Source organism: Tauraco erythrolophus, chromosome 4 (assembly GCF_009769465.1).
Source record: "Tauraco erythrolophus isolate bTauEry1 chromosome 4, bTauEry1.pri, whole genome shotgun sequence".
Taxonomy (NCBI): Eukaryota; Metazoa; Chordata; class Aves; order Musophagiformes; family Musophagidae; genus Tauraco; species Tauraco erythrolophus.
Genome location: NC_141468.1, coordinates 63,294,025 through 63,312,692, shown reverse-complemented (window position 1 = coordinate 63,312,692; position 18,668 = coordinate 63,294,025). Strand labels below are relative to the sequence as shown.

The window sequence follows — 18,668 nt, the reverse complement described above, 5'->3', positions numbered from 1 at the left end:
AGCGTCATATATTATGTCTCATCTTAATTACGTGACGTAGTCTTACTGCTCAGAGGAGTGTTTTCAAATTCTGGCAAATGTGGTAAATCTAAAATAGGTGCCTTTCAAGTTAGTTTTAGCTCTTTTACCACCGTATCATTAGAATAAGTAAACAAGCACATTTAGTAATGCGCTTCTTTTTATCTTGCTGATAGAAACTGGTATTACTGCTGCTTCTATTCACTTAGTCTCCTTTGGTCTCTAATGTCCCTCCTGCTGATAGCAATTAGGTTTCTATTTTAGGTTGTTTTGACTTATTTGATGATTTTTTTTTTTTCATTTGGCGTGTGTGTATAGAAGGCATCTTATCGTAGCCGGTGAAAAACTTTCCCATACTGTTGTGTTTTGTCCCTGCTCCCTCCCTGCCGCCCCCCTTCCCCCTCTGCGCTGAGCTGCTGTTTTGCAAGTCTGTGTATGTTCGTGTTTGTCAGCAAACTGAAAGCAACCACGTAAAAGATAGAAACTCTGGAAACCTGGAATTCTCCTGACTAGAAAAAGAAACTCTTAAAGGACAAACGTGCAGGGGTGGGGAGATCCTTATGCTCTGTCTGGGCCTTGTGGAGGGAGGTCCGTGGGTGTTGAGATGCTGCCGGGATTGATGCTGATAGCGTGTGTGAGGATGGGGCCATCATGCATAGGCAAAGGGCTGTCATTTATTGCCTGGCATACAATAGCATTGAAAAACTCTGCCCATGGCTGTTTTATACTTGCATGTTAAACTGCTGTGGACATCTGATTTCAGTTTATTCTAATTTAAACTGTTATCCTTGCAGTAAACTGCCGTGCTTATTGATCCAGTGGTTTGGGGTTTTTTTGAGAGGGATATCTATCTTAAAAGAAATTGTTCGTATTTTCACTAATTTTCCCTCTAAAGTGACATTATAAAATCGATACACAAAGTTTTTTCTAGAATTCAGTTTGGTTTTCAGTTGAAAAGAAATGAGATGTAGCAAGCTGCTGGATGCTTTCTTGTTCAAACATACAACTCTCTTGTTAGTTCACATATTAAAAAAAAATTTGTTTTTTGTTTCATCTGGAAAAACAATTGCAGCATTTTCTGGTTGTTAATGTTTGATTCTGGTCCTAGATGAGACCTCCAGAGTGTATAGGTGAGAGCAGATTCAGGCCCATCACAGTATAGCATTTAGTTTGAAATTGTATTGCTAAATTTCAGATGAAGGATATAAAAATTGTGAGGGGAAGGGAAGTGAATGAAACCAAATTATTTTGTCTTGTCTGAATGCTAGGGAACAATTTTCACATGATAATGTTAATCAGTAACTATTAGGAAATCTTAAAAACTTGTAGTAAGAGCCAGAGCAAAGTTACTTACTAGTTGGAGCATGTCTTATTTATGAATATTTTATGGAGAGTAGTTGGGCAGCTCAGTTGTGAAATGCAGTTCATACTTGGACAGAGCAACATATGGAGCTTGAGGCTGTCTTAAATCCAGCCTCTTCTTTTCTCCTTTACTGTTTTATTAACCAGTTGCAAGTGATAATTCCACTTACATGGATTAATTCACTTGACCACTTTTTCGCAGCTGCTCAGCAATGCGGAACAGCTAGGCTTGCCTTTTACTGCCCTGCTGCCAGCCTTGGCTCAGCAATCTAGGATGAAGAAGAGGAGCAAATTCAGAAGCTTACAGTGCAGACCTGCAAGCATTAGTCTCTCAGAGAGCTTCTCAAGGCAAGTGACTGCAAAGTGAAATCAAGCTTACATTTTTAAATGAATTGCAGTTACTTGCTTTTAGAAGTAGTGTTGTATGCAGGAAAGGTGTCTTTCAGCTTTTTAAACAGTTTTTTTATAAGAAAGAATGAACTTGCTTTAAACATTGGTCTGTCCTGTTCTCTAAATACACGTGGGCATGCTATAGATCTGTTATAAACTCAGCAACTTCTTAAAATACAGAAGCTTAGAATTGAGGTTTTATAGCTTTCTCTTTTTTCACTTTTCTTCCCCCCCTGCCCCCCCGCTCTGTAAAATAGAAACTTTATAAACGGCCTAGTGAGCTTCACATTGCTGGATTCTGTCTAAATATTTTGTTTTTAACTTCTAAGCTCATTATGCTCTCTTTGTGTTAACTTGTATTAAAATCTGTCAGCTATAACTGGTCTCATAACCACAGTCAGCGGACCAGAATAAGTTAATTATTTACTTGTGTCACTAGTGCTCTTCATCTAATGAAATGCACAGCTGTGTTAGATCTGCAGTTGGGTGTGTAGGTCCCATTGTTATACAAGTCAGCGGAGGGTAGAAGCCGCTATGATGGAGAGCCCTCAGTTCTTTCTGCTGTTCTGCCTTTCTGTGTCGATTTCATGGATCTTTTATCATTCACTTTCACACAAAACAAACAACACAGTGGCTGTCTGCTATGGGAACCGGCTTGGCATATAAAAGGTTTTCAGAGCCTAAAGTAATTTTAAGTTAGCTAAGATTTAATTTTTGGCATACAGGTGCCATGAAGTCCAGATGCAGCCTAATGCTTTCTTAGAAGTAAATGCGAATAAGGCAGAATGTGCATGCCATAATACATATATAATAAAATATTTATGTATACAATTTTAGGATAAAAAAGCTGTGCGCACGAGATAATGGGTTGAGATTTTTTTTCATTTTCAGCAAATGATTGCTGCTTGGTGGGGAGGGTAGAAGGATGTTATTGATTTATCATAACAGAACAATGAAAATTAGTTTCAATAGGTTTAAAAACTAAATATAGCAACCCCCTCCTTGCCCTAGACGTTCCAATCCTTTTTTTTTTTCTGCTCCCTCCCCCCATACTTACCATTCTTATTCTATTAACTACTGTCCCATACACCTATCCCTGTCTTGCTTGGACAGTGGAAGAGGAGCTCCCTCCTGAGCAGACGCCAATATCCCCCTGTGAACTGGCTGGTCAGGGGATGCCTTTTTAGGGATGTAACCAGCACCCTCAGTCTTCCAGGAGCCCCCTCCACTACAGAACTGTTCCCAAAGTGTGCTCTGGCAGTTGCAGCAGGCTGATCTCAAATAGGTTGCAGGCTTTTTCAGCTCTAAGGGTTTCTGGAAGAAATTGTCCAACTGAAACAGTAGCTTTGGTTCAAAGGAGTATGGGCTTAAGCAGCTGCGTTTTAGCACCTGAATTCGAATGTTAGATCTCTTGGTCATTTATAGCTGCAGTATCTGGACTTGCAGAATTACTGTAGATGCAGTTGTAAGGGTTGAAAGGAAAATTTTTAAATGTATGATAAACTCATTTAAAAGAGTTTTCATGTTTCTATTTAATCTGTCCTAAATAGTTTTAGAATTTGGGTGGTTTTGTTTGTTTTACATCCAATACTGATGGAGACTAAAAAAAAAATAACTTCCAAAACTTTTGAAGATACAGTTTGTGTTCATGGACTGACAAAATATAAGCAGTCTAAGGAGTGCATTATAGTTTGTAATTCATCGAGAGCAATCCTTGCTCAGCAAATGAATGCTACCTGAAAAATCTTTGTTTTTATTTTCCCTTACTTACCTCCTCTCAGCCCCTGTCAAAGTCCTGACTTGATTTGGTTTTATTCACAGTATTTAGCCAAGATACATATGATAAACAAATTTTTAATCAATAATAATTTTGTATGTCTGAAGAGATACTGTAAGAGGCCTGATTTCTTTTTTTTTTCAGGAAATTATAGCATCAGCTTTAAAAACAGATCTCGCTTGAGATGTTCCAGTCTGACTAGTCAGAAGTTTCTGGTTGCCTCTGAAAACTATATCTAAGGCTTTCTTCCCTAATTTGCTAACTCACAAATCACTGGGAGCATTCATTATGTAAGGGTATGCTAATTTTGCGTCTTGTCACAAGGGCTGTCTTCTAGCCTGCAGGTTGTGAGCACTGGTCATGGTAATGAATCTGGGTAAAAAGTGATCCATGAGAAAGAGAGGAGGAGGAAAACACTAAAGAAAATCTGGTGATGAGCGTCAGCCCTGCTGGTGGTTTGCTGTTTGTGAATTGAAATGTTTTCTCTTCTGCAGGGGTGTGTGGACTGATTGTTCCTCAGGAGGACATGCCGTTTTGCGATACAGGAATCTGTCCAGATATCATAATGAACCCTCATGGCTTCCCATCGCGTATGACGGTTAGTGGTTATGTTATGATTAGAGACAGTGTCCCCCGATAGGGAAAGTGAAGCAGATTAGCCAGAAGAAACAAAAAAAGTTTGAAAGACAGTTGCACTGAGAATATTCTCTAGTCATCATACCACACGCTTGCTGCACTGTGAGTATTCAGCCCTCTGTTTTGCATGTTTTGAAACATCCTACTGCAAAAGGAGTAGGGATGCGGGCTGTTTGTGCCTTGTTCTGTTTTTGTTGTGTATCAAGCCAATAGGAAAACAACTGAATACCTCACTTGTACCCTTTCTGTTTGAAAATTTCTTGCTTTCCCTCTTTCTTCCCTGTTGCTTATGCCTACTAAGTCAGCTGGAGGAGACTGTAAGATGAAGGTTGGAGAGGAGTTTCAAGAATAGTTCTAGACCTATGTAACTTCTTAACATTACACACGCCTCACTGGAACTGGGTGCAAGTCTTGCACCTGTGCTGCAGGGTCACACTAAATACATCACAGCCTGGCCTTTATATGGGACTTCCACTGATTATTTCGTACAGCCTCTGATCTTTTTTTTTCTTTGTTAGCTTCTTCCTCCCTGTTCCCCCTGCTGGACTGTAGCACGTCAATCTCTGAGGCCGTTTCCTAGAGGAGACGGCCACACTGGATCCTGCTCATTTTCCAGACAACTGGAAAAAATGAAGCTGCTTGACTCTAGATCTTAAAGGTGTTCCCAGACCCTGCAATGTGTCTGGTTTTCACCCCTTCACACAGGGGATGTGAACAGGGAGAAGCGTCCCTGTTCTTGAGCTTCTTCCTCTCCTCCCATTGCACGCAATAACCCAGGCCCCCATCTCAGACCCTTTGCCTGGCTAACTTTTGCTGTGACTAAACCAGCAATGTGCCCGTAGTAGCAAGCAGGCTGTTAACTCTGCTTCTCTTTGCATAGGTAGGAAAGTTAATTGAACTCCTGGCTGGAAAGGCTGGGGTCCTCGATGGCAGATTTCACTATGGAACAGCTTTTGGAGGCAGTAAAGTTAAGGATGTGTGTGAAGATCTTATTCGCCATGGTTATAACTACCTAGGGAAGGACTATGTAACATCTGGTATCACTGGGTAAGAATCTGCTGTATAGATTTCGATGTTTCGGGGAGGGGGGAAATGCTGTTGAGACACATCTGAAAAATCTCATGTCTCAGCTCAGGAACTTTTCCTTATTTGCAAACTGCTCTATGAGATGGAAAGAAGGGACTGAAGAGTGGTGCACTTTTTTTGTTTTTGTTTTTTCCTTCTCTTAGAAGTATTTTGTGGTTCCACATTTTAAGAATTAGTAATGTTTGCCTGGCTGTAATGCATATGGCCCTTGTAGCACATATGAAAACTTCCCAACTTCTACTGCATGACAAAAAGTTTTCTTTCAGAGAGATTGTAAGAAATTTCAAGTTTCTGTTGGCAGCAAATCTCATATGTGCTTGGAATCAGATGAGTATTTTCATGTTGACTTTAATAGTACTGTAAAGTATGTATTTGGAGGCAGGTGTCTATTCCTTGGGAATATTTTGTGTGTGCTCTTTTTTCTTTTTATTTTTTTTTTCTTCTTTTGATTACACAATGATTCAGTCTGGCATAAAACTCTAATCTGCAAACTTCCTGCTGTGTTGATCAGACTGGCTTCTGAGACACAGAGTTCAAAGAACATAAGATAGTTTAGGAACAGGAAAAGGCCATATGGCTCCACATGCCTGCCCTTCCAAAACGTATCTTAATCCTACCTTCCTGCTATTTTTATTATCCTCCCAGTCCCCTTCTTCTCAAGGAACAAGTTTAAGTCTCTTTTGTAAGTTGGTTTTTTTTTAATACTTTTTTATTTAATTGCTTTTCCTAGCAACTTATTCCATATGCTGTTTCTCTTTTTGTTTCAGAGAGGTGATTTTTTTTTTTTCCTTACCCACTCTATATTCCATAAATTGTATATCAAGTATCCTGGTGTTTGAAACACTTTCTGTTGATACATCGTGGTAACTTTTAACAAATCTGACTAATCTTGTTTCCTAGGGAGAATAAAATCATCTAGCTCTAAAAAGTCCTCGGACTTCAACTTTGTAGTACCCTATTTAGAGACTTTGCTTATGATACTGATGTTCTTCCAAGAAAATTTCACATACTTAATCTATTTATTACAAAATTTGAAGTCAGATTTGATAACAATGTGGAAGCTTGCAAATTCCAAATGTCTGGTTAAAGTTTTATTCATAGGCAGCTTTTGGAATAGCACTGCATGGTGTCAGTAGTGACTCTGAATGGGAGGTGCAATACTTGTCTCCTGTTGTTTTTGTTTTTTTTTACATTGTGCATACATTTTTAAAAAATAAATCAGTGGCAATGCTGAGTTTGTCTGTAAAATCTGGTCGTTCTTAGTGCTGAAGGTGGTAGCTGGGAAATGACTGAGTGCTTTCAACTATTGCTTTCTGATCTTTAGGCACTTAGGCTGTTCCTACAGTTGGGGGTGTTTTAAACACAGAAATCTTTAGCTATTAATCCAGCTCACAGAATGGCATAACACCCTCCGTACTGCTTACAGATGTTCACAAGCTGATGCAAGTGCCTAAACATGGTTCTCAAGAGCCCTTTTACCTGGCTCGTCTGAGCTCCCAGTACCAGCCAGGGCAGAGGTTTTTGTCCTATGAATCCAGCTGCCGAGCAGCGCTGTAGGGACAGCTGTGCTGATGCACAGCCGCTCAGGGAGGGCTTCCACCCATCTGGGCCTTGGGTTGTGCTTCAAAGTGATGCACAGGGAGAACTGGTGGATGGGAATACTGTCAAGCTCATAGTGTGCCAGTGCTAAACTATCCTTGCAAACACAAATTCCTTGAAATGCTTCTCTAAAAATGACGTTTTAAGCATTTATGCTGGTGTGTAGTTGTTTAAATTTGTGCTTACCTTTGTTTTGTGTGTGAATGGTGTAGAACAAAGGAATGTAAATAGAAGTATCTTAAATCACTCTGCAGGGTCTGACACATTCACAGTCTTTATTGGTTGCTGATCACAGTATTGAAACACTCCTGCACAGGCAGAGGAGGGACTAAACATGGTACAGCTGAAACAAGTACCTGCAGCTACAGCAGCACAGCCTATGGCAGAAAGTTCAGGAGCTTGTTCTTCACCAGGGTGGATACAGCAGTGTGTGGTGCTGGAAGTGTACTGCCCTTGTGTTCAGAAGGGTTCTCTGTAGGGTTTTCAGACCGATTGCCCTGAAAGCACAAACACATTTTTCTAGGACTCCTGATTCCCAAATTGTTTCAAATTCCTGCTGACCCTGACGCTCTTGTCTCTCTTTAGGTAAATATGTGATAACTGTGAATATTGTTTCTGATTTTGTTTTGGTTGTTCTTTTTCTTCCTTCAGTGAGCCTTTGGAAGCATATATCTATTTTGGCCCTGTGTATTACCAGAAACTAAAGCACATGGTGTTGGATAAAATGCATGCAAGAGCTCGAGGACCCAGAGCAGTGCTCACCAGGTATTGTTACAGGCTAAGTGCAGAACTCTTAGCATACATTCAGAAGTGTGCTCAGCTGACTGATGGGTATAAACCAAAGTTTACCTTTTGATACTTGACACAAAATGCTATTACCTGTTAATATACTGTTACAGACTAAAAACCCTCACAGTAGACTGTGGCAGAAGGTTGTTCTGAATGTCCAGGTGTGCTCTATGTGGTCCAAAACTGAGTTTGCTTCTCAGACTTCTGTTAGCAGTTGGTAAAAATACCGTCTGCTGACTCACAGTGCACTCTCTGGCCCTTTTCCCTTTCAGATTGCTCGTATCATAGGTATTTTAGGAGGATTTTTTTTTTTAATTTAACAATTTGTACTTTTACAAGTCGAGTATGAGTAGAAGGAAGGAATTCCTTTTAATATTTCAGCATCCTTCGTTATTCAGCAGGTTAACATTGATGTGGCCCATGTCTTCACCTGTTGAAGCAAAGCAAATCTGCCGTAGTGTAGTGCAAACAAGTGTTAGAACAATGTGCATCCCTGGTATGCTGCACTTTGCCTTGCAGACTTTTCCATTCAACTCTAAAACTGAATTTAGGGTTGTATGTGCTGGTCCACAGTTACTCAATACCATGCAGGAGAACAGCACCTTCACAGTAATAAACTGCAGAAGTTACAGAAATGCCAACGGTAAATCTCCATTTTTATTTGCCCAGCTAAAGATGCGTTCTCAGTTTCTTTGGAGTCATGATCATTGCACTAAGGCTGAATTTGTTTTTCTCTCCAACAAAAAGGTTAATTACTATGTTGATGTCTTCTGGTATGAAATTTTGAAGTCAAGCAGATGTACTCTGGGTAATAGGTTAATATGAGCCCCTGGAGGTGGGCTTATATTATATGGACCTTTGGGGAATTTGAAGCATCTTGCTTTCGCTGATGTTACTTACTTTTTCTCCTTAAAGCCAACCTCTGTGGCTGCTTGCAGTCATGTTCTAAGTTGCTGATATTCCTGGCTCACAAGAAACAGTTCAGTGGCACAGGCTTTGTTTTGAGGAGGCTTGTAGTGGATCGTTTAGTCCACCTCTCTCCAGCACAGTAGGATTTTTTGCGAAATCTTTCCAGAAAGTTAATTGCCAGCTAGTCTTGAATATTCTTGCAAATATTATTCTGAATGTCTTCTGCCAGTCTTTCTGGACTCTCACGTGCACCATTCATACCGCATCTGCTGCATAGTGGTACTCTTCTTTTTGATCAGTCCCTTTTGTACTGTTTTTGAGATGTTAGCACAATATCATGTCTATTCTGCCTTACTCTTCTCTGTAAGAAGCATGATGCATATTCTTTAATTCTTGATTTATTTTTATGCCCCTTATCATGTGCTGATCCACTTCTCTTTCCTTGTCTGCCTGCACAGCAAGTTGGCTTAGAAGTGTCCATGGAAGTAAATAACCAGTGATTAAACTGGGAGAGAAATCACAAAAAATTTTTCTTGTCTGAACTTCTCCAGCCATGTTAAGAAGAGCAAGTGTAGCATAGCCATCATTTCCTACCACAGCTGTTTGCCAATATGAACATAGCCCATTATTTGGGAATATCATTTGTCTACCCCATTTTCTGTTCTTCAGTGTGTTAGTCATGGTATTGGTGCTTCACATGAAAAGGAGAACTCGCTGTCTTGGCTAATGATGCACGCAGTTGGTTTGCTGGAGCTCCTAGCTCACCCGGAGCCCTTGATCTGCTTTTGTATTGTCTCCCCGGCTTCTCATCTGTTTAGAGATATTTAAATTAAATGAAACCTAAATCCCAAGTCTAGGTAATGTTTACATGTAAAGATGAAGGTGGGGTGATTTCCCCCATCCCTTACTTTCTTTGAATTCTTTGTTCTAGTCAGTAGCATCATACTATGTAGTTAGTGCTCTTTATTTGACTTTCAGGAAAGCTAGTGCATGTTCAATTTATGCTGCCTCTTGACTAGTCTTTTAGGAGTTTTCCTTTCTCTCCTCAACTAATTAAACTTTTGTTATTGCCATTGCCTCTGCTGAGAGAGTCTGCTTTGCCAGCTTTCATACTTACTATTGTTTTATCAGCCATTGCACTTCCTGGAGAGTAGATTGCCTCTAACATTGTTTTTTGCTTTTAAAAATAATCCTGTAATGGCTTCCAACATGGAATTTGACTGTTGTCTGGGAATGCATTGTATTATATATCAAATGCACCTTAACTGACAGAGCAAAGCTGTATTTCCTCTGGAAGATGAAATTTTGAGTTCCTTGAACATCACTGATTCTAGATATTGCTCTGGTTAAAACGAGACTTTATAGAATTGCAAAGCAGCACTCTTTGTCAACACAGTCAAAAAGCACCAGAATGTTGCCCTCTGAATTGGTATTTGTTAAAGGAAGTGCAATCACAGAATCACAGAATGTCAGGGATTGGAAGGGACCCCAAAGGATCATCTAGTCCAATCCTCCTGCCTGAGCAGGACCACCTAGATTAGATCACACAATACTTTATTTTGTCACGAGTAGTTGACAATTAATTTTAAACAGTTCTATATATGGTGTTGCCCAGATACCCTGGGCTAAATCTTTTTAATAGATAACCTGCTTTTAGTTTTCCTTACAAGAGATCAAAATAAGCTTTCTGCATGCATAGTCGTTTTGATGGACATTGTCAGAGCTGCCACCTACGTGTCTTTTGAACTTACCAGATATGCCAGTTCCTATTACACTGCAAGGGAGTAACATGATGACGCTGGTCAGGGTTCATCTCTGCACTCTGAGGCTGTGGGAGCACAGCACACCCTCCTCCTTCAAGCAGTGTTTTTGTAGATAATACTCCACTTCTTGGAGATCAGTGTTTCAGCCAACAATTCCATTTCGAGTTAGCCACTGGTTTTTTGTAACAGGCACAAGGGAGATCTGCTGAGACCTACAAGGCCTGCTCTTATTCATGGGGGTAGACTTATTTCTCCTCACTGGCCAATGAAACAAGGTACAGGACCATAAAGCTGAACCCACTGTTCTTCCAGAAAATGCAGAATTAGCGCAAATAAATTCTTAATGTGCTTAAAAACGCTGAAGTTAATTGTTTTACACTTTTTTTTTCTAAATGCAGCAGTTAAATAGTATGAAGATGACTTAGCCTTATTTTTTTTTTATTTAAAGAATCACTGCATTTTATTTAGCACTTAAGAATTTTAAGAACTTTCTATCTTTTTATAGTTTTTAAATATTAAAAATACCTCTTTTTAATTATATTCCCAACCTTATTTTCAAGAGTCTGCTTTGTTTTCAGAATGTTATATTTAGAATAAAGAATGGAAGTAGTTGCCCAGGGCAACAGCTGCAGTGTACATGTGTATAGAGGGAAAGGGGGAGCACAAATACTTTATAAATACTGTTTTAACATTGTAAACAACCCTTGGTGTGAGGAATTTTCAAACTCATGTGAGCTGTAAGAAAAATCTGATAGACTTAGGGAGCATAAGATATACTCTTTTCAAAGGCCCAAGCTCAATATTAAAATTTTTGATACTTTAGAACTACTTTTTAAGGAGGGAGGATTTTGGTCGTTTTGTTTTGGTTTGTTTTTTAAATTAGATCATCTTTTCATTCAGTGGGAGTGAAACACTTAAGAGCTTAAGACTCAAGTTGGAGTTTTTGGTTTTGGGTGAGGTTTTGTGATTTTTTTATTTTTTTTTCCCCAAATGGGATGTCAGCTGCCTTAGAAATCTTCATATTATATCTGCTGGAAGACCCATGCCATAACAAGTCTTAAAGGGCTGGAGTTGAGACCCCCATCATTTTTCAAGATGTCTTATCCTTCCTTCCTTAATTGGATTGAGACTTTATTGGGGCTCAAATTTATAAAGCTATTTTGGTATTTTGTCCTGTAGAACCGCATCTGGTGAAACTTTTGAAAGTAGGCTTGTGCATTAACCAATATTATAGAAGTCGGTTGGTAAAAGGAACTGAGGCACTTACAGCACAGCAGCAAATGCCTGTATCTTTGGAGGCCCCAGCTGCTTTTAAAATCTGCCACTTGGGACTTCAGAAGAGAAACTGTGTTCACCACAAGGTTAGTCCTTTAAAAAGCATCTGAACAGTGCTGGTGGCATCATCTGGGGAGGGGGCCCTAGGGAATTTAATCAGGATGTAAACAACTTCTATCCATTCACCCAACAGTGGGAAAAATACAAGGTTATATGAATGAAAAGGGTGTTTGGAATTACAAGCAGATTAGTTTTAAGGTTCCAGTGTGGTCAGAGTAAGGGAAACTTCATCCTCCTAAAAACAAATACAGCTTGCATCTTTAGAAGATATTTTGGTCTGGTAATTAGGTATATTTTTTATACTTGTTACAAAAGATTATTAGATGTTGAAGGCTTTTATAAATCCTTTTCTCTGAGTTGCAATAAATTGGCAAAAACTTATTTTTAATACTTGTAGTATGCTTAACAAATTTGGTTGTTTGAAATAATATAAAAAAAAGTCCTCCAAAAGTTACAAGCTGTCATTGGTGTTCTACGTGAATTACACTGCTGCTGATATCAGAAACAGCACATAAACATGGGGTTTCACTGAGCAGCGAACCCTCTTGTAATTGCCAGTAACATTTTTCCTTCCTTCGCTTTGTTGTCACGCTTCAGGAATTTGAGACTGGTTTTGCCTCATAGTTCACTCTAATGTTTGCAACTACTGCATTGTGCTAGTACGTGAAAGGAGAACTGATACTGTATGAAACTGCTGAATGACAAAAAAGACATTAAAAGTTTTGACTGTCCAACAAAAAAAAAAGGCTTAAACAATCATAATGTTCTTAAATAATGTATTATACTTTGCCTTTTTTACCTCAAAATCTTTAGCATATACTTATGTTGCTTTGTTAAAACTTTCCTCTAGCAGCATGAGGGAAGGAAGTCTTTCCAGTCAAGAAATGAGAGTTTGATTTGCGTTTTGGAACTAGAGAACCAGGAGCCTATACAATGGAAAAATTAGTCTGTTAACTGTCAGACATGAAAAAAATGAACTAGATAAGTGTTACTTAGCAAAAAAAGAAAAAAGTATGATTTCAATAATGAGTTAGTAGTATGCATACCACTTGTTTACCGCTTTGGATTCTCTCCCAGATTAAAAATGGTTTTATTTAAAGAATTTAAACTTACTACTACTTAGCTGTAGTTCAGCTGAAACAGTAGTTTGATGATTCATTTATTAGCTGCTGAATATTGTTTCATTTAGTTAGCTATAAACTACAATGAATGTCTCAGCAAAAACAGAGTGCTAAATCTGTCTCCAGATTGTCTTGAATACTGTTCAGTCTGTTTTTTGTTTTCACTTACTTATTCAGCTACATTCTGTGAGGTAAACAGTTGTGGCCTGACACTGCAGTTGTTACACACAGAACTACATCACGCTGCTAGTGCAGGAACAAGTGCTTCAACTTGAATAACACATTTGCGAGATCAGCAGCTCTTGATTTGTAGAAAACTGTTGTCCGTTGATCCTGTACTGTTCCTACAGTTTGAAGACAGGCATTCCTAGAGTTGTAGAATGTATGTTCTGAAATACTTACTAAGTTTTTCAATTATTTGTTTCAAAGACAACCCACTGAAGGTCGATCCCGTGATGGTGGTTTACGTCTTGGAGAGATGGAACGGGATTGTTTGATAGGTTATGGAGCCAGCATGCTTCTATTGGAGAGACTGATGATTTCAAGTGATGCCTTTGAAGTGGATGTTTGTGGGCAGTGTGGCTTGCTGGGGTACTCTGGCTGGTAAGTTGTCTAACTGTAATGCTTTTTGTAAATCATGGTGTCCTCTCCTCACTTTGTGGATGTGACATGTTTCATATATGCTCGTATTTTCAAAAAACCCCTTGACCTCAAATGCATAAAGCAAAGTGGTACAAAGTAAACGTGCCTCTATGTAATAGAACCTTGCCCTTGGTTATAGTGCTTCTCACTTTTGAAGTGCTCACAGACACCGGTTAACAGTCCCATGCACTTTAATCAAAACCAGTGTCAACATTCAAAAATGGTATTTGGAGAATTTGTGACAGAGACAATTCTGTGTTACGGTTTGATTGAATTTAGGACTAAAGTGAGTGTGTAGTCAATGGTCCAGGAGTCTCTCCTGCTGTGAAGCACAGGTATTCTCTTTCACAGCCAGCTGTGCCGTTGGGAAAGAATACCTTCGCCCTCTCTGCTGCCTCTCCTCCTACCCTTGCAGGGGATTAGCAGACCCTCAATCCTGTATATCATCTGTTTTTTGAAAGTGGAAACTAGCTGTGTCAATGTCCTTGATTTTTCTGACGTCAGAAATGAGATTACTAGCTAGGCTAGTCACAGATCTTCCCTATGCAATCACGTTAAACCTGACAAGGCTGAAGAGAGAGAGTGGGCACAGAAGAATGGAAGGACAAAGCAACATTTCCTGTTTTCTTGTTCTGTAGCTATGGCCTTCGTAATCACATACAGACTGCTTTCCTTGACTGTGCCCCTCCCAAATGCCTTTTGCTTTGTAGTCTTGTAAAACAAGGAACTTCTCTTCGAAGCATCAGGCAAACACACCAATCCCTTCTTGGAGCCTGAGAGACAAGCAGCTGTCTGGTTGGAAATTCATTTGGCTTCTGACCAACTGCCTTGTCCCTAAGAAACTTATCTCTAGACTAGCTAATGGTCTTGCTGTCTTACTTTGGGTCCTAAGCCAGTACTGAGTTTATCTCCTGCAAACAAACTGGTTCTTCAAGTAGGGGAAGCATAAAACTGGATGTCAAAGCTATGCGAAACTCACCATGTGTAACACTATGGGCTTTGCTCTTGACCATCTTTTCTCTACAGTAACTTTGAGATGCTAGATTTAAAGTTGCACTGTATCATGGTGGAAATACACCACTATCATCAAATACATCACTATAGGGACGCTTCTTTTTGTGTCCTTTAGAGGTGAGGGAAATGTTTTGCTTTAGCTTGCTTTTGTTTTAGCCAGGCAGAAAAAGACTTGTGGGATCAATAGGAATTTGAGACACAAAATTCTTGCAAGCTCTGTTAAGACAGGTGACCTGGAATCCCATGACTAATGGAGGAAAAAAGCAACAATGCGAGTTCTAGTTACTCCAATATTTATGTCAGGGGAAGCTGGGGAGTTGGAAGGAGAAAGAAAGAGATTCATTTGTAAATACCTCAAAAGAATGTTGTTGGAAACTTGCCGCATCTTGGTTATCCATATCAATCTATTGAGAGAGGCAGGAAATTGGACTTCATTCACTTCAATGCTTCGAGAGTGATTTCTCCATGATATAATAAAGTAGGAAAGTAAGGTGTGTTCTCAGTTTGTAGATATGTAAAAGCGACAGCTACCATTCCTGCCCTTGCTCAGACCTTTCTTCTGAAGCATATGGCTTCTGGCCGGAAACCAAGCAGCACGTTTGTCTGCTAATAGCAGCAGCAGTTCTGCTCCTTGTGAGGCAGAAGCTCAGACAGAGGTAGGTAAATACATGTGAAATCCAGGGGAGAGCCAAGGCCTGCTGTGTGCATCCTGTTGTGGGTGGTGATTTTTAGTTGGGCATTGTCCTACTGGCTTTTGTGCAGTAAGTATTTTTGAGAGTCCTTTTTTTTCTTGAGTGTGTGTACACTGTATGTAACAAGTGAGGTCTTTTTCTGATCCAGGTCTCTTAAAACTACTTCAATGCAAATAACAGTTGAAGTTGTTTGAAAGGAAGGGCATGCCATAAGTCAAACAGCCAACCACTTTTAACTGTGTAAAGCACTACCTTAAAAAAACTCACATGAAGATGTAGCTCAATATTTTTTTTTTATAGGACGTTGGCTTTCAGAGCAGTCCTTGAAGATTTTCAGAGACCATAAGAAGTGAGGGCACCTTGAAGAAAATTAGGAATTTGAACTTTAGACATAGTATTACATTTTATTTTCAAGGTGTTGTTAATATAGTTCATATTTTTAAATTTCTAACAAAGCTGAGTAACTTTTTAAAATAACCATGAAAGAAACTACCATCAGACAGAGCCAGACATTCTTGCAATCTGATTTTGTGAAAAGCTGTCTGATGTATAAGAGTAATCAATAAGAGGTAGTTTCTGGTAAATGATATGCTGTGCCTACCAGTCCCCTAAAGCAAGTGGCCCTATTATGAGCATCACAGTAGAAACCAAGTCATTAAGAGAAACTTCCGAACTAGCATTTTCAGTGATTCTGGCATTAATAAGACGTTGCTGCAAGAAGCCTTTTAGAAACATATTTTTTGGTGGCTAGCATTAAGGGCACTTGTCTTAAGGAAGGTGATCCTTTCGTCCAAGACAAGGACTAGCCACTAGGTGTGTTTTTCTGCTAGACAGTAACAGCAGATCAGTGTTGGGGCCTGAACTGGTACTTCCAGAGGAGAAGGGTACTGTTGTGACGTACCAGTTCTGCGCAGATTTTCCAGCTTTGCTGTTGTACAGATGCTCTGGGGCAGGACTCCACTGAATACAATGAGCAGAATTTGGTCCTTTTTTTGTTGATGAGAAGTTATTCCAATCCCTCAAGTCTGAGTATTTTAAAATCTACATGCAGAAAAACTTTTGTTTCTGATCCAGATTCAGCTTTGGCACAGTTGCCTTTTTCTGTCCAGTTTATTATCAATTCTAGTACCAAATAGTCTTTAAAGTACATCAATTTTTTGTGATCTCTGTTTGACAGAGCTTTGCACTTACTGCACCTTAGCCTATCTGGGTGATCTCTACGAAGGAGGCCCAGAATGGTGTAGCTTCAAGCCTTGGTGCAGTGAGTAGTCGCTGCTTCTCAGTCCCTAGTAGCTGTAATCAGATGGTAGACGTCTGCTCATAGCAGAGAAGTTGTGCCTCATCACACTTCCAGAGCTTGCAAGGTGGCTTTTTTTGAGAGCAATTGCTTGCTATGTTATCAGCAGAAAATTACTTCTGTTTAGGTCACTTCCTCTCGCCATAAAAATGTACCTATGTAACATTTCCCCTATGTAACAGTGTCTACAGGAGAACCCTGTTCCAGGGAAAACACCTAGTTCAGTCTGTAACCTTCCTACTGCTTATAATCAGATCTAGACAAAGCCAGAGCAGTTACTGGGAATAAGTGAAGCTTCATTCCTCATTGTAAACTGCAGAAATGTAATTAAGGCTTCTGTACCATTGGTTGAAAGCTTTCTTGGTTTAAATAAATCAATAAATAAATACCTCAAGTATGGAGCGAGCGTGTGGAGGTCAGGGCAACCACAGTTTTCTTGGAAAATAACCAGCTCTTTGACATGCTCTTTAACTATGTCTGTAAAAGAGAAGTAGCAGAGTCTGAAAAAGCAACGGGAAGACTAGTGCAGAGTCTCATAACCAAGAACCTTATTAACACTAACCAACTTTATTGGACCTGGCCCCATTGACTTCCACGTGCTCTGGGTCAAGTTCACTGGTAACAGAAAAAAGTGACTAAGCATTGGCTTTATTGTAGATGTTGATTGTCAGCCTCATTCTGTACCACAGAAGCGTGTAGGAATTTTGCTAATTCTTCCATAATTGGAACTTCAGACTCTCATGACTTTATGCCAGAAATATAAATTTGAAACACAGAAACAAAAAAAAAGAGCTTTGTTAGACCATTAGGGAAGTGTCAAGTCACGCTGTGTTCCCAAACGCCTGGCTTTCTCAGCTCTCCAAAACCAGAAGATGGAATATAAAGAAGAGGAAATAGAGAGGTGGGAAACTGATATTTGTGAGAAAGATTTCTAATTTCCTATGTGTGTACATGGAATATGAAATTAAATAATTCAAACAGTTGCTACCACCACCACTTAATTTGAATCCCGATACTGGAAAGATGACTGAGTGACCAGCCTGTCTATTACTGGTATGGTCAAAATTGTATCAATATAACAAAAAAATCCCTCTCCTCCAGAATTTTAAGAACATTCTTTGGGTAGAGTGCAAAGAAAATATGTATTAGAGCAGTTTTACTGGTTTCCCATCTTGACTAAAGCTTTGGGTGTTCATGCAAAGAGACATCAAGTGAGAGATGCCCCTTTTGTGAGCTGGGAATATGAACTGATTTGAGGCATTATAGGGTGAAATTGCATATAAGGAAAAAAAAAAAAAACAAAGTATGAACATTTTTCCTGCCTCTCTTTTGTGACTATATATAAGATAGACATTGGACCATTAACCATGTTTTCAGAAATACATAGGTTTGTTCACCTCTTTTCTCTTATTATGCAATGCTGAATTTGTGTTGGCGGTTGCATGAGTTACGAAGAAGTAGAAGTGAGTCCTGTTAGCTACTGAGCACTGTGATTCTCCTCCAAGAGAATCAATGGAGGTTTAACATTAAGCTCCTATTGGCTTCAGTCAGATTATTTAAGGGCTTAAAGTTACAACTTGCGTAAGCGCTAAAATGTCTCAAGCACTCGACTTCTTCTAGAACTGAGCCGTGTTTAAATGCAGGTAGACAAAGAAACCAGTGGATAGTGGCAACTGTTTTTTTCCTCCAGAGCTTCATTTATGCACCAACTCTGACTTTCTTTTTGTTTTGTTTCCTTAGGTGCCACTACTGCAAATCATCATGTCATGTGTCTTCTCTGCGCATACCTTATGCCTGTAAACTCTTATTCCAAGAATTGCAGTCAATGAACATCATACCTAGGCTAAAACTGGCTAAGTACAATGAATGAATGAGATGGAAAAGAGAGAGAAAAGTACTTTACATAAATTGAAATCCAGCATGTATAACTGGAAGATTTTTTTTTTTTGTGAACTGGAATAACTCTAAAACCTGAGTGGGTAGAAAGGAGGTGCAAGACAGTGTAAGAAATCATTCTTACATATTCTACCTGGTTTTAAGTTGACAGGGGAGACTGTCAGTAGAGTACACTAGGAGCAGTTCTGAAAGCCTTGTTTAGTCTGAGTGAACAGGACACGTGGCAATTGTGGAATAAGGCCGTGCTCCAGCAAAGCACTTGCATCACTTCAAACTACCACATGCTTGGTTTTCAAAAGTGCTTTGCTGGACTAAGGCTTGAGCTGAGCTGAATGCACATCT

The 18,668-nt window shown here is 39.4% G+C and overlaps 1 protein-coding gene across 3 annotated transcripts in view; it reads left to right on the top strand.

The window, feature by feature from the left end:
• The window catches only part of POLR3B (RNA polymerase III subunit B), a 78,837-nt gene extending 60,465 nt beyond the window's left edge, over window positions 1-18,372 (top strand). Inside the window, exons 24-28 of one of the 3 annotated variants that reach the window (XM_086611125.1) lie at window positions 4,042-4,145; window positions 5,064-5,230; window positions 7,520-7,633; window positions 13,215-13,388; window positions 18,171-18,372. In XM_086611125.1, coding sequence (XP_086467251.1) covers window positions 4,042-4,145; window positions 5,064-5,230; window positions 7,520-7,633; window positions 13,215-13,388; window positions 18,171-18,300 — 689 coding nt within the window. In that variant the 3' untranslated portion in view covers window positions 18,301-18,372. Of the gene's footprint in view, window positions 1-4,041; window positions 4,146-5,063; window positions 5,231-7,519; window positions 7,634-13,214; window positions 13,389-18,170 lie in introns of those variants that run through there. The other 2 variants (XM_086611126.1, XM_086611127.1) reach the window with 2 other exon arrangements.
• The last annotated feature ends 296 nt before the right edge of the window (window positions 18,373-18,668 follow it).